The 16,617-nt window shown below is 34.0% G+C and overlaps 1 protein-coding gene and 1 pseudogene across 4 annotated transcripts in view; one reads left to right on the top strand and one right to left on the bottom strand.

Annotated features, from left to right (window-relative positions):
* Window positions 1-16,617, top strand: part of CPNE8 (copine 8) — a 254,337-nt gene that overhangs the window by 32,336 nt on the left and 205,384 nt on the right. For all 3 annotated transcript variants that reach the window (XM_032248310.1, XM_032248312.1, XM_032248311.1), the window contains exons 2-3: window positions 25-65; window positions 1,467-1,513. In XM_032248310.1, the coding sequence (XP_032104201.1) occupies window positions 25-65; window positions 1,467-1,513 (88 nt within the window). The remainder of the gene's footprint in view (window positions 1-24; window positions 66-1,466; window positions 1,514-16,617) is intronic.
* Window positions 13,389-14,748, bottom strand: LOC116530287 (annotated as a pseudogene). The gene has a single exon (XR_004259924.1). The product of XR_004259924.1 is annotated as a heat shock cognate 71 kDa protein pseudogene (transcript).

Here is a 16,617-nt window from a genome sequence, read left to right as displayed (position 1 = left end):
AACATTTTCTGTTTTATTCAACAGAAATCTTCTTGACAGAGACACATTTTCTAAATCTGATCCGAGTAAGTATGTATTTCCTGCCTTTTGAAAAATCTACTTATTTGTTACTCGTTTGATTTTGCAAAAGTTGTATGAAACTCATAGTTCTTGTTTAAAAGCTTGTCTTAAAGCCTTGAAAGCATCAGGGGACTGCTCCCAAGCCCTACATACTCATCAGCCCGGGCAGTATTATGGCTAAAGAGGCACTTGCTGAGCACTTTGAGAATAAAATGAGAATACAGATGACTCCAGTGTGGGACAGTTCACTTTGAAATTAAAACCTCATGCTATGGCCTTTTGGGAGAAATCATGACATTTGAAAGAAAACCATAATGTGCCATAATTTAAAGTTGTTTAGTCACAGAGTAATACTTTTCTTTCTTTTTCTTAAAATAAAAATGGTGGTCAGACAAGGTGGTTCATGCCTGTAATCCCACCACTTTGGGAGGCCCAAGCAGGAGGATTGCCTGAGCCCAGGACTTCTACACCAGCCTGGGCTACATGGTGAGACCCCCACCCCCAGTCTCTTAAAAAAAAAAAAAAAGAGAAAAGAAAAATAAAAGTGATGTGTAAAATTTATAACCAAGTGAAATATGTAACATCTGATATGAACCAAAGTTTTGATTACTAATTAGAGGTATTGAAAATTGACGATAACTTGTAAAGTGAAAAGGGTAGTTTGAATTAGAAAACAGCAGAATGAACTATATAAATCAATGTGCTTCTGAATCTTGTAATATTTAGAAATGGATATGCAACAGTTCCCTGTCTCTACAAATGTGTAAACAAATGTGGTTGAATTGCAGAGGAAAGGTTTTTGTCAGTTGTCAGAATTCTTGAAGTAGTTATTGGGAAAAGGCATTGCAATTGTGGGTATTAAAAATTCCTGGGGCTCATTTGACAAGCGGATGGGGTACTTCTTATCCCTTAATCTTTACCCAAAGCCCTTAATCTCCCTTTTGGGAATTCCTTTCTTGGTTGACACAATTTCTTATCTATTTACAAATATTCAGGGTGGAAGCTGTAAATATTAAATGTAGAGCGTGACTTGTCCCAGGTTTTCCTTCCTATTATGCCTTAGGAAGAACTTGACTTGTGTTTCACAACATAATAAAATATTTCAAATTGTTTAAACTATGGTTTTAAAATTTATCTATGAAGACCTTAGCAAATACTTATTATTTTATGTGTCAAGTGCATGGCATATTAAATTCTAAAGATCTGGCATAGTTTTTCTGTTTATTTAAATTAATTTTTAGTCATTTGATGATTTACTAGCCATTTTTTTTTTTGCAAAGGTAAGGCTGGGAATTAGGTATTTAATTTTCATATAGCTTTTGGACAGCTGAAAAATAAATTGTACATATTCACATGATTTTCATAAAATACATTTATATATGTGTGTATTTTTTCATCTTTTGTAGTTTGTGTCTTATATGTACAAGGAGTTGGAAATAAAGAATGGAGAGAGGTAAGATTAAAACTTTTTAAAAAAATTACTGGGCTTGAAGATATAGTACGTTATAATTTGATCAAGATGATACTTCCTGTTTTTCGACCTAAAGATTGAGTTGTTTTTGTCTTAGGAAAGTTACCTTCATGTTTTGTTTTTAGTAACAGTGAATGTTTAGCTGACTTATGACCTTCTTGTGGAATATTCTAGGCCTGAAACTTGTACTTCCTTTATTCAGACATAAATTTAATGTGTTGCAATCTAGTTGCCATCTAGTTAACCTGATTTTTTACATAATTTAAGTTTGTGGATTTAGTCTTATTTTTAGAGATCAACTGCTGACATTTATAATGTGCCACTTTAAAATATTTTGATTGTGCTGCTTAATACCAAATATTACTTGCTTTTTGCAACTTATTTAATAATAAAGCGGAAATTCAGCTTCTTAATACAAATGTATGTTGTTTAATGAAGCAACAGTGAAGAGACTGAATTGTTACTTTAATTTGTTTTCTGGAGTGTCTCCACACTCAGATGGGTGGATGATCATTGGAAAGTAGAGAACATATTAAATAAAAGGCATTTTCATCTTTCTATAGTTGCCGGTTATCTCAGGAAGTTAGTGCATTGTTTTAATGAGTTTACAGCTTCTGGCTAGCTTTCCCTAGTGAGGTTTGTGCTATTTGTTGCCACAGAGTGTATTTGTCAGTCATTTTACTACTGTGTCTCAATTTTGAGTAGAAAGTAAGAATAAATCCTTTAATTTATTCTTGAAACCTGGGGAAGATAACTCAAAACTTGTCCCTACTGATAATGGGCTGGTGGTCAGTGGTCTGCTGAACATGTTTCTAATATCTAACTGCTTCTGCACATTTCTATTTAGTTCAATATTTACCTCAAGCTCTATATATTAAATGTAAACTCATCTTTACCCTATGCCTGCTTCTTCTTTGCTTCAAATATAGCTAAACCACCAGCCAAAATATAAAACTGCAATTTTTATAGTCATCCTGACTTTCTCTCCCACATTTTCATCACTTAATGTCATCTAGTGCTACGAATTCTTTCATGAAAAAGAAAAATCCATGACTATCAGATAAGTCACTTTTATTCAGACCCATTTTATCTTTTGTCTTCCCTGCTGCAACAATTCTCCTCCCTTAGTGTGTGCCCCCTTTTTTCCATGTTCATCTGCCTAATCATTCCTTTGATTATCTTCCTGAAAGATATGCTGTCTTGTCATTCTTGCCGGAGTTCCCTTTCTCAGAGGCCCGAGACAATACAGGATATCTACTGACTGACCATAGCTGCCAGGCCATATGGAACTGAGCATTGACTAGGGTGCCCAGAAAATGACTTTGCTTCAGGCACCAGTAAAGTAACCAGGATAAATATACCTAAGTTATAGTGCCAGATATCTGGGCCAATGCAAATGCCTAATAATGAGGCAATTTGAAACTTTATTGGATAAAGGGAGTTTGAAGAAGGACAACAACAAAAAATTTTGGACTTAAACCAGGGTTCTGGGAGTTAATTCTTAAGTGGATACTGACTAAGTGGTATTGCCTAGTTTAAGGGGAGCCTCAGCTCAAACTCTCCCTTCCTTAAAAAATTTCTCATGCTTTCCTATTGCCTAAGCAATGAAATATACATTTCTTGCTTAATTTACAACTTTTATAATAATGATAGCTAACTAATGTTCCAAGCCCTTTATAAATATTCACTAGTTTTCACAGCAATTTTAAGAGGTAGGTTATATTATAATCCTTTTGTTATATGGATTATACGAGAAAAATGGATTATACAAGAAAATCCGTTTGTTATATGAGAAAAATGAAACGTAGAAAGGCTAAATGACTAGACCAACGTTACAGTTGTAAATGATAGTGGGAATGCCTACCCAGGCCGTCTGACTCCACAGCCCTTGCTATTAGACCATCTTGCTATGCAGAATTCTTGTCTGATACCAACCTTCACGTTCTTATTTTATAAAGGGAAATAAACTTTACCAATCAATGTTTAGGGCTTTATTATTATTTTCTTATGCTTGACTCAGAAAGAAAGACAAGTAGAAAGAGGAAGCCTACAATTAATGAGAAATGGCATAATATTAAAATAAAACAGAAATAGAGTATTAGGCTTATATTTTATTTCTGAAGTAGTTGAAAATAATGGTAAGATGGAATAATGATGAAAAAGGGTTTGAAAACAAAATGAAAATGGAGAAAATAATGAGATAAGACCGTAATTATGTAGAGTAGGTGGGAGCTATAGATAGCTGAAGATGGGGAAATACAAATTAAGAGGCATTTTCAGCATAATTTCAAAAGAGTGAAAAGTACTGGAGAAAGAGAATGGTCTGGAAGAATAGAAAGGAAGTGCCAGATGCAAGACACAAGCATTTTGGAACATTAAGCAACTAATGAGCTTGCAGGATAATGAAAAGAGATTAAAAAAAGACACAATGTGTGTTACTAATCCCCACAAAATCATTTGAGAAAGATAATTTTGAGAGCCAGTGTAATGTTGTGGTTGAGGGTGTGCACTTGATCTTTCAGTGACTCTGTTTCCCCATTTGTAACATGAGAATAATGATAATGATTCTGGTTAATATAGCTGTTATGAGGATTAAATGGAATGACTTGTAACAGTATCTGGCACATAAGAAGTACTATATAATTAAGGATACATTATAATTTTAAGACATTAAACAACCTGTAGAAGGATAACAAAACTAGAAAGTGGCAGGTAGGTAAATTCTTGCTTTATAAAATTCTGTAAAATTCTTTGCACAAGCCCAACAGTTAATGGGAAGATGAGCTATGGGATTTACTTGGCCTCAGACCTAATATGAAGCTGTGGTGTTAGACAGCTGCTAAAAACCTAGTGCAATTTGAGGATCCATTGATGGATGTTCAGTGTTTACATCAAGAAAGATAATGCTATTATGTTGAACCATACGAAATTGTCATTTTTTTATAGGTCTGAAATGATTGAATGTTGGCGGTTTCATGTGATTCAACTGAATACTATTGCACTTTGCTCCAATGGAAAATTGCTTTTTTACCTACATTTCATACCATTGAAAAGCCAAATCTGTATTTGAAGAGGGCTACCATTTTGAAGAAAGGGATAGAAGCTATACCGTACGAATAACATAATATTTAATCTGAAAAAATGCAAAGACTGAATAACTCACAGTACTTTCTTCAGACTCTTAAAATATTTTCATTTGAAAATGGGGGTATACTTGATGTTCAAGAGAAAACAAAAAATTTTGACCAAAGGTTGGAGAGACAAATAGACAACATTTAGTCTTCACACTGTGAAGAAAACCTTGAGAACACTTAAAGTATCCCACAGTAGTAGGTTTCCCGGAACTGTATCCTGAAAGTGTAGTGCATTTCCTGTTACAGGAAATATTGAATTGGAGGCTGCATTGATTCATGAGGAAAGAAGTTGAACTTGATTAGCTCTATTTCCTTGCAAGTTTTTGATTCTTATAAGGCTATGGAGCTCAAAGCGTTTCCTAGTAATTTTATTAATTCTACCCAGTATCTTCTAAGTATTGAACACTATTTTATAAGGATGAAAAAGAGCAAAACCATTCTAATAATTACTGTTAGAATTATTTGAAATAAAACTGGGGAAAATTTAGATACTTTATTAATGGTTTTTAAATATATCCTTTTATTAATTTGACCAGTATTTATTGGATGCCAATTATGTAGTGGTAGATAAAATTTAAAAATAGATAGTGTTTCTATGTCAGGGAGCATGCAATATAATTGGAGCATTTTCTCAGAAATTTTGGCACATCTGTAAAATCAATTTATTGATGGAGGTATCAGCATTATCTCAATAACATAGTGGTTGTGTTTGTATTTAAATTCAGGTATGTTTTGGAAAAGTATGTAGCAATAAGCAATATAAATTTGTGTTCTGAGATTAATCACTTTTAGAGAATAAGGGGAATAAGTGAAAAAATAAAGCTTAAAAATGTGTTGAAACAAATGCTCCAAATAAAGAAATACAAAATTATTTAAAATTAATCTGTAGTTGAAATTTGCAATTTAAAAATTATCTCTAACACAATTATAATTACCACTGGATCATTGAGAAGTTATATCTAATGATTGCGAATTATGAAAAACTCTTGAAGTAATTAATATTGTAAAACTAAAATTATTTTTAGAGTATAGTAATTTCAGAGCTAGAAGTGATGTTTAAGCACCATGAATTCTGAAACTATGGAAACCTCCTAGTGGCCAATGGAAATCACAAAGTAACAGCTCTACAAATGCCCATTTTACTCAGGGTTGGGGACATGTTTCAACCAATTTCTTGAAGTTAGATTTTAGTTATCCATAGGCAATTCATTTTGTGAATTACTTTTCAACATTTAAAATTACAGAATTTGTTCCAGATTCCCTAAGTTAGTATATGATGAAAGAAGGCAAGCTGATGTTGTTTATGAACTACAGTGATTATAGCATAGAGGCAAACAAATCTACTTTCAAATGCTGATTACTGCAGTTTGACATTGTCTCTGCTCTGGTCCATTCCATTGACACTAAGCTATTTTAACATTTTTTCATCTCCATACTGAATAATACTTGTTTACGTAGCGTTCTCTCTCTCTCTCTCTCTCTCTCTCTCTCTCCCCACACACACGCGCACACACACACACACACACACACACACGCACATTCACATCTAGGATTTTTTTGTAAACTTCCTCTCTTACATGTCTTAGCTTCACTGTTTAACTTTGTGCTTTCAAAGGTGAAACGTTCTGTACAGCATTTAGAATATGGCTTTCTTTGTTCTTAAAAGATGTTCAGGGCCAGGTGCGGTGGCTGACACCTGTAATCCCAGCACTTTGGGAGACCAAGGTGGGTGGATCATCTTAGGTCAGGAGTTTGAGACCAGCCTGGCCAACACAGTGAAACCTTATTTGTAGTAAAACTACAAAAATTATCTGGGCGTGGTGATAGGTGCCTGTAATCCTAGCTACTTGGAAGGCTGAGGCAGGAGATTTGCTTGAATACAGGAGGTGGAGGTTGCAGTGAGCCAGGATCGCACCATTGCACTCCAGCCTGGGTGACAGAGCGAGACTCCATCTCAAAAAAAAACAAAAAACAAAAAAGTGTTCAATTAATATTTGATTGAACACTCAAATTTAGGGACACCCAAATTTAGCCTCTCAGCACAGGCACACGCAGTTTAATGTTCATGGTTTCAGAATTTATGTGTTGGAAGACTCCATGGAGATAATTTGCTTTGTAGGCTACATTTTTTATATTAAATGTGAGAACATATATGTGTCATGGTAACTAGTTATGAGAGCCCAAGACTTGCTCTGCTGCTCTTTGTTATAAGCTTAACTACATGTTTTCGAATTTGAATTATGACATCAATTCAAAACATGTTACATATCTCTTAAGGCTTAGGGCTATTCATTACATTCTTTCATTTTTGTTTTAGAGAAATATGATGAAACGTATAAAGCTATTGATACAGGAGAGAGGAAGCTTTTAGAATTTTTAGGCCATCACTGTTGCTAATCTGCCAAGGGTTCTGCATGGCTACTGATACTGTCTTCACTATTGAGTGCATGTTGCAGAGCAACTGTTTTTGTTTTCTTTTCTCTCTTTTAGAAAAGATTTGAATTGTACTATACTACTGTGCATTCAATCTACAGCAGTTGCATTTTGTTTTTTAGCAGATGTTGGAAGGAGTCTTACAATATGTGCAAAGAATTTCTGTGATTGATTGAGGGGACTTTAACAGAAGACATTTGCTATGTTCTTGTAAAAATCGTTGTGTGGCATGTGGTTGAAAGAACTTACTAAAGCCAAAATATTCTATGAAATATGTGGCCATTAATATTTTAGCAAAAAATATGTTGTGTGTTACTAAGACAAATACTGTATTGATCCATTTGGATTTCCAATGTCAGCAATACCAGTTTTGGAAAGAGATCTGCAGATTGGCATTGGAATCTTTCTGTTCAGAAAAGGACATAAAATAGTTTTTACAAATATTCCTGGATATAGATAAGTAGAAGTTGTGGTTTAACAAAAGTTACCTGTAGTTTATAAAGCTCAGTTGAAATCTATTAGGGCTGCATATCATGTGTTCAATTGAACAAGAAACACTTTAGAAAGAACTTCTGGTTGTTAGCTGAGAAGCAAATCCAAAATATTTTGATCTCTTAAATTATTTTTGTCCCATTTTTAATATACTTTTAAAAAATCAAAACATCCAAATGAAGGGCACAAATTATACAGCACAATGAATTAGAAGTAAACACACCCATGTAACCACCATCCAGATCAAGAAAGAGAACATTGCTAGAAGTCCAGGAATTTTGACTGTGCTCTTTCCCTCCTCTTAAATTGATCTATCATTCTGACTTCTAACCTTATTGAATAGTTTTGCCCATTTTAAAGCCTTATATACATAGAATCATATAGCATATACTTAATTGTGTCATTTCTTTCAGTGAGCTCTATCCATGCCTGTGGCAACACGTTGTTCATGTCCGTTGCTGCATGGTTCTCTATTTTATGAATATGCCCTAATTTACTTATCCATTGCACTTTGGACAGATTTTTGGCTTGTTCACAGCTATTGAATATTATTATCTATTTAGAATATTCCTGAACATAGTTTTTGGGTCTTACATTCACTTATTCCTAATATATGTAGGAGTGAAATTTCCGAGTCATAGGGGGAATGCATATTTTCATCTTCAGTAGATACTGCCAAATGGCTTTCCAGAACTTTCCATCTGCCACCTGCTGTTCTTCCTTGCCAATACTTTGTATTGCCAATTTTAAAAATATTTCCATTCTGGTTAGTGGGTAAAGACATCTGGTTTTTTATTTTTGTTTTTGTTTTGTTTTTTTAACTTCCTGATAATTAATATGGTTCAGAATGCTTAGGTAGGTTTAATGGCCATTTGGCTATCCTCTTTTAAGAACTGTTGTCTATTTTCTTACTAATTTTCAGGAGTTATATCTTCAGGACAGGAATTCCTTGTTGCTTGCATATCTTGCAAATATCTTCTCTCCTTGTAGAGTGTGGCTTTCTGTTCTCCACATAGTGTGTTTTGATGAACAAAAGTTCACAATTTTAACTTAATCCAACATAGCAATATGATCCTTTATAATCATAACAGTAATCATAACAGACCCTTTATGATCTGTGCTTTTGTTCTCTTTAAGAAAATCTTTCTTTGAAGGCCATGATGATATTCCCCAGTGTTATCTTTTAGACATTTTATTGTTTTATCTTTCATGTTTAGACCTACAGTTCCTCTGGGATTAACTTTTGTATATAATTTGAGATGAATTTACTTTGATGCTATATAGTGTCTAATTGACTGAGGAACATTTGTTGATGGGATCGTCTTTCTCCAATGCATAATTATATCACCTTTATTGTAAATAAAATAACTGTATATGTGAAGACCTTGTTGAGTATTCTATTGGGTAACTCCATGCTGTTTTAATAACTAGTTCTGGCTGTCTGAACTTTGTATTTTTTTTTTTCCTTCTCCTTTAGGATATTCTAGGCTAGGGGCCTAACTTTTTTTCTGTAAAGGGTTAAATGTAAATAGGAGCCAAGGCAAAGATTTTAGGCTAGATGGGTCTTATTGTCTCTGTAGCTACTGTAGCATAAAAGCAGCCATCAATAGTACATAAATGGATGATGATAGGGCTATGCTTCAGTGAAACTTACAAAAACCAGCAGCAGGCCAGATTTGGCCTATGGGCCATAGTTCTCAAACTCTGTTTCTAGGATATCTTAGCACAGCTCAACGAAATTTTAGAATCTGTTTCTCAGTTTATACATACATATCCACAAACATCCACACACACACTATGAGATCTGAAATTGCATTGAAACTATAGATCAACTGAAGAGAACTGAAATCTGTTAAAAAAAAAAAAAAAGTGCCTTGTAATTCATGGATATGGATGTCCCTCTACTTATTTAAATTTTCTTTAGGTTTTGTCGGTAATGGTTTATAATTTTCTGTGTAGAGGTCTTGTATGTCTATATTTGTATTTACCCCAGTTATGATATTTTTAATGCTGATGTAACTTATCATTTTTAACTTTTATTGTGGTATATAAAATATAATTTGTTTTTTGGATAGTAAGTCTGAAATGACTTTGCGCAATTTATTTACTAAAATTAGTTTGTGGGCCATGCGAGGTGGCTCAGGCCTGTAATCCTAGCACTTTGGGAGGCCGAGGCGGGCGGATCACGAGGTCAAGAGATCAAGACCATGGTGAAACGCAGTCTTTACTACAAAATACAAAAATTAGCTGGGCGTGGTGGCACGTGCCTGTGGTCCCAGCTACTCAGGAGGCTGAGGCAAGAGAATTGCTTGAATCCAGGAGGCGGAGGTTGCAGTGAGCTGAGATTGTGCCACTGCACTCCAGCCTGGCGCCTGGTGACAGAGCAAGACTCTGTCTCAAAAAAAAAAAAAAAAGTTTGTGGACTTAAATTTTTTTTTTTCATAAGCTAAAAGTTTTTCTCTTCTAATCATGATACTTATTATACTGACAGGGGTCTCTTGTATAGTGTTGAGTAAAAGTGGTGACGGGAGGCATTCTTGTTATTGATCCCATTGGTAAAATTTTCTTGCGTTTGCATTTATTCAGATAATTATATGATTTTGATTTTGTCAGTAAGGTGAAATACGTGCTTGATTTTCAGTGCTAAAACACATATTTCTGTAATGTTTCCCACTCAGTAATGATGTATTATCTTTTAAATGTATTGTTTGCCAGGCTTTGCTACTATTTGTTAGAATTTTGCCTCTGTTGCAAATAATACTGATCTATAAGTTTCCTTCTTTGTTATAAACTTGTAGCTTTTGTTAAGATTAGGCAAGCCTTATTACTTATGTTTGAAAGTATTTTCTCTTTTTGAAGGAATATGAATAAAATTTGTGTTATATTTTAGTTAAATGTTTGAAAAAATTTGCTGCTAAAACATTCTAAGTCTGGACATTTCATTATAGGAGGTTTTAATATCAGATTCAATATCTTTGTTGTATACATGTCTACTTAGAATTTTAATTTCTTCTTCTGTCAGTTTTGTGTGCCATGATTTTTCAGGAATTTGTCCATTTCACCTAAATTTTCAATTTATTGGCATAATGCTGCTTGTAGTACACACTTATAATATGTGTAATTTCTATAGGATCTCTAATGATGTCCACTTTTTACCTTCTTATATTGATAATTTGTGTTTTTTTTTTTTTTGGTCCTTCTTGGTAAAGGTTTATTAATTATTAGTCTTTTCAAGAATCAATTTTTGCCTTTGATGGTTATCTCTAATTAAAAACCTGCCGTTGGTTACTGCAACTAATTTTTTTTTCTCGTTTTTGGGTTTAATTTGATCTTTTATTTCTTTTTTGAGACAGAGTCTCATTCTCTTGTCCAGGCTGGAATGCAGTGGCATGATCTTGGCTCACTGCAGCCTCCACCTCCTGGGTTGAAGTGATTCTCATTGCACAGCCTACCAAGTAGTTGGGACTACAGGTGTATGCTACCAGGCCTGGCTAATTTTTGTATTTTTGGTAGAGACATTGTTTTGCCATGTTAGTCAGGCTGGTCTTGAACTCCTGACCTCAGGTGATCCACCTGCCTTGGCCTTCCAAAGTGCTGGGATTATAAGCACTTTACCATTGCACCCAGTCTTACTCTTCTGAGTTCTTGAGAACAACAGCTTAACAGTTATTGTCAGTCACTTTTCTAATGTATGCATTTTAGCCTAAAAATTCTCTTTTGAGAGGCTTTAATTATATCCAAGTTTGTTGTGTTATGCTTCTGTAATCTTCCAGATTCAAAGTTTTTTTAAATTTGAAACGATGTCAAATTTACAGAAAAGGTGCAAATATAGTACAAAGGATTTTTTTCCCTTGAAACCGTTTGAGAGTAAGTGCTGTCGTGATGCCCAATGACATCTGAATGCTTTATTTACATAAAAGATATTCTCCTTCATAAGAATAATATAATAACCAGAATCAGGGAATTAAATTGTTATGTTTCTACCCATCTAATCCTTAGGATTATATAGGAGAAATATATAATGCTAATAAATAATTTATATATAAATATATAATTATATAGCATATATATATATATATATATATAGCGCTAACAATCTAGTTTGATCTATAGTTACACTGTCAGTATTTTGTTGATTGTGTGCTTACGGTACATTTCATTATGTTTTTTTCTGTCCTTTGCATTTCTGCAGTTTGTCAAATTGAATCTAAAGGTTGAATAGAGATTCAGTTCCTTTAACAAATCTATTGATGGTTGTATGAACTTTCATTAGAAAGCAAATGATGTCTTGTTTTCAATCTTTCGTGATATTAGTATTCTTTGATGCTTAGTGCTTAGATTATTGGAGATTTTCATGTATTAGTTGGAATAATGTTATGCTATACCAACATTAGCAGATTATATTGCCATTCATACTTCATTTTATCTCTTTCAGCCATAATTTAGTCTTAAGTTCTATAAGTAACGCTCATTCTATATGTCAATATTTCTCTAGTAATTGCGTTAAAAAATCAACCTTTAGTAGATTCCTTAGAAAAGTTCATAGGAACAATATTTCCCTAGTTCTTGCATGTTGATAACAATTTGTGTCCTTTATATTTGAAGAACATAAAATCTTTTGATCACATTTTCCTTCCTTGCATATATTTAATATATTATTGCACTTTTATTCTGTCAAAAAGCATTTCTGACAGAAAGTTTGATGGAAAATATAATTTTAAGTCATGTACTCATTCTGCATGAATGGCTAGTGGATTATTTTTCTTGTTTTAATGATACAAAGTACTTTTACTAGACTGTATTATGGTATTAGTCATTCAAGATTGATATTCTGAATAGGTCATGTGTTCTTTGAATGTTTCAATTTTTTTGTGTTTGAAAGTTTAATAGTTTTTAATATTCCCTCTGATTTGCTTTGATTTTCTTTATTTTTTTGTGATAAGAACACTTAATGTGTGCCCTTTAAAAATTTTTAAGTGTACAATACAGTATTATTAACTATTGGCCTAGAACTTACTCATCTTGCATAACTAAAACTTTATACCCATTGAACAACAACTCTCCATTTTTCTCTCCCCACCAGCCAATGGCATCCACCATTCTATGCTCTTTCTATAAGTTTGACTATTTTGGATGCCTCATGTAATTGGAATTGTACAGTATTTGTCCTTCTGTGACTTATTTCAGTTAATATGTTCTCCAGGTTTATTCATGTTGCTGCATATGGCAGGATTACCTTCTTTTGTAAGGATGAATAACATTCCATTGTATATATGCCACATTATTTTTTGTAATAAGAACACTTAACATAATATCTACCCTTTTAGTAGATTTTTAAGTATGGGATACAGTATAGTTAACCATAGGTGCCATGCTGTACAGTAGATCTCTGGGACTTACTCGTTTTTCATAACCAAAACTTAATACCCTTTGACTAATTCTTCCCAGGTTACCCTCCATTCAACTCCTGACAACCACTCTTCTATTTTTTGCTTCTATGGATTTGACTATTTTAAATTCATCATACAAGTGGTATTATGTAGTATGTGTCCTTCTGTGTCTGGTTTATTTCACTTGGCATAATATCTTCCAGTTGCATCTACATTGTTACAAATGGCAGGATTTCCTTCCTTTTAAAGGCTGAATCATGTCCCATGGTATGTAGACTATGGTGAATAATACTGCAATGAATGTAGGAGTGCAGATGTATCTTCAGATTATTATTTCAGTCCTTTTAGATATATACTCAAAAGTGGGATAGCTGGACCACATAATAATTATATTTTTAATTTTTTTACGGTGCCAATTTTAAATAGTTTTATTTAAGACATTGCATTTTCCACTTACAATACAGTGTTTATAAAGTGCAATGTTATTTCCTTCCCCCGTGCATATGTTCCATATTCAAGTATTGAGAATGCCCAGTAACTTACTATACAGCTGAACTTTTAAAAACTGCCACAGAATTTGTTACAAATTTAGGTCCTTCAATGTTTTACATGTATGGAACAATGCTAAATCTATACTTGGGTTGGCTTAACCAACCTCTTCAATGGTGGGCCCTGAAGAAGCACCACCAGAGGGAGGAGCTCCACCACCAGGGAATTCTCCAGGCATTCCTCCTGGCATGCCTCCTGCACTCTGGTACAGCTTGGAGATGATGGGGTTGCAGACTTTCTCCAGCTCTTTTTGCTGATGTTCAAATTCTTCCTTCTCGGCAGTCTGATTCTTATCAAGCCAGTTGATAATTTCATTACACTTGTCCAGAATCTTCTGTTTGTCCTCATCGTTAATCTTGCCTTGAAGTTTCTCATCTTCGACAGTTGCTTTCATGTTGAATGCATAGGATTCAAGTGAATTCTTAGATGACGCTTTGTCCCTCTGCTTCTCATCTTCAGCTTTGTAATTCTCAGTCTCCTGGACCATACGTTCAATGTCTTCCTTGCTCAAACAGCCCTTGTCATTAGTGATAGTAATCTTGTTCTCTTTTCCTGTACTCTTGTCCACAGCAGACACATTGAGGATGCCATTGGCATCAATGTCAAAAGTGACTTCAATCTGAGGAACTCCTCGGGGTGCAGGAGGTATGCCCGTGAGTTCAAACCTGCCAAGCAGGTTGTTATCCTTGGTCATGGCACACTCACCTTCATAAGCCTGAATAAGCACACCAGGCTGGTTTTCGGAATAGGTAGTGAAGGTCTGTGTCTGCTTGGTAGGAATGGTAGTATTACGCTTGATGAAGATGGTCATGATTCCACCAGCAGTTTCAATACCAAGGGAAGGAGGAGTGACATCCAAGAGCAGCAAATCTTGAACATTTTCAGACTTGTCTCCAGACAGGATGGCAGCCTGGACAGCTGCACCATAAGCAACAGCTTCATCAGGGTTGATGCTCTTATTCAGTTCTTTTCCATTGAAAAAGTCTTGGAGAAGCTTCTGAATCTTGGGGATGTGAGTAGAACCACCAACCAGGACAATATCATGAATCTGTGACTTGTCTAGTTTGGCATCTCGAAGGGCCTTCTCTATGGGGTCCAGGGTTCCACAGAACAGATCAGCATTCAATTCTTCAAATCGGGCACAGGTAATGGAGGTATACAAATCAATTTTTAATTTTTTAGGAACTTTCATACTGTTCTCCATAATGGCTGCACCATTTTACAATTCCACTAATAGTGCATAAATGCTCTAATTTCTCCTTATCCTCAACAACAATTCTTTTGTTTTTTAATAGCCATTCTAACAGGAATGAGACAATATCTCAGTGAAGCTTCAATTTATAATTCTCCAGTGACTAGTGATGTTGAACATCTTTTCATATACTTTTGACCATTTGTGTATCTTCTTTGGAGAAATATTCATTCAAGAATTTTTTTGCCCATTTTTTAATTGAGTTATTTGGTTTTCTGCTTCTGAGTTTCAGATTTCTTTGTATATTTTGGTTATTAATCCTTTATCAGATGGACACAAATATTTTTTCCTTCTTTATGTTGCCTTTTGACTCTGCTTTCATTTGCTCCATAAAAGCTTTTTAATTTGAGTTAATCCCACTTGTCTAATTTTACTTTTGCTGCTTGTACTTTTGGTGTTATAATGAAAAATTCATGGCCCAAGACAAATTTCGTCAAACTTTTACCCAATCTTTTCTTCTAGGAGTTTTACAGTTCCACATCTTACATTTATGTCTTTAATTCATTTTGATTAGTCTTTTGTGTATGGTGTAGAATAAGTGGCCAGTTTTATTCATTTGCATATGAATATCACATTTTTTCTATGCCATCTGTTGAATAAATTACCTTTTCTCATTGACACCCTTGTTGAAGAGCAGTTACACATCTATGTGTGAATTTATTTATGTGCTTTCTCTTCTTTTCCAAAGATCCATTTGGCTGTTGTTGTATCAGTACTGTTCTATTTTAATGACTATAGCTTTTTAGTATATTTTGAAATCAGGAAGTGTGATACCTTGAGCTCTGTTCCTCTTCAAGATTGCTTTAGCTGTTCAGTATCTTTTTTGGTTCCATATAAATTTTAAAATTGTTTCGTCTATATTTGTAAAAATGTCATTAGGATTTTGATAATTATTACATTGAATCGAAGATCAATATCACTTTGGGTAGTATGATTATTTTGATAATATTATATCTTTCAATCCATTAACATGAGAGGTTTTTCCATTTCTTTTTGCCTTACTTATTCCTTTCATCAATGATTTGTATTCAGCGTAAAGGTCTTTTACCTTCTTATGTTTATTACCAAGTATTTTATTCTTTTTGATTCTATTGGAAATTGTTTCTTAGGTTTCTTTTTGAATGGTTCATTGCTGATGTATCAAAGCATAACTGGTTTTTGTATATTGAGTTTATATCTGTAACTTATGAATGTGTTTATTATTTCTAACAGTTTTTGTGGAGGCTTTGGGATTTTTTTAAGTTTAAGGTCACTTGGAAACAGATAATTTTACTTGCTCTGTTTTGATTTGGAAACCTTTTATTTCTTTTTCATGCCTAATTGCTCTGGCTAGAATTTTTATACTATATTGATTGGAAATTATGATAATTGTCATCCTTGCCTTTTTCCTGGTTTTGGGAGAAAAGCTGTCAGTTTTTCACCATTGAGTATAATGTTAGCTGTACGCTTTATGTATATGGCTTTTATTGTGTTTAGGTAAAGCCTTTGTACTTTTTTTATTAAGTATTTTCCTCATGCAAGGTTGTAGAATTTTGTTCAGTGCTTTTTCTATGTCTGTTGAGATGGTCATGTTATTTTATCTTTTAATCTGTTTTATTGCATATTATATTAATTGATTTGCTTTTTTGGAATCATTCTTGTATCACAGGAAAAAAATCTCATGTGCTCATAGTGTCTACTGAGGTGGGAGGTGGGACTCTACTCCAGAGGTGGGGCTTGGACACCAGACCAAATTAAGGACTAGCCAAAACAGGGCTGGTGTGGAAGCAGCTTTACATAAGATGTCTACCAGTGTGCCATGTCCGTTTACCATTGCCATGAGAACACCTGGAATTT

Source organism: Sapajus apella, unplaced genomic scaffold (assembly GCF_009761245.1).
Source record: "Sapajus apella isolate SASKATOON/1434 unplaced genomic scaffold, GSC_monkey_1.0 scaffold66, whole genome shotgun sequence".
In the NCBI taxonomy this organism is placed as follows: Eukaryota; Metazoa; Chordata; class Mammalia; order Primates; family Cebidae; genus Sapajus; species Sapajus apella.
This window is presented reverse-complemented; position numbering and strand designations above follow the sequence as displayed.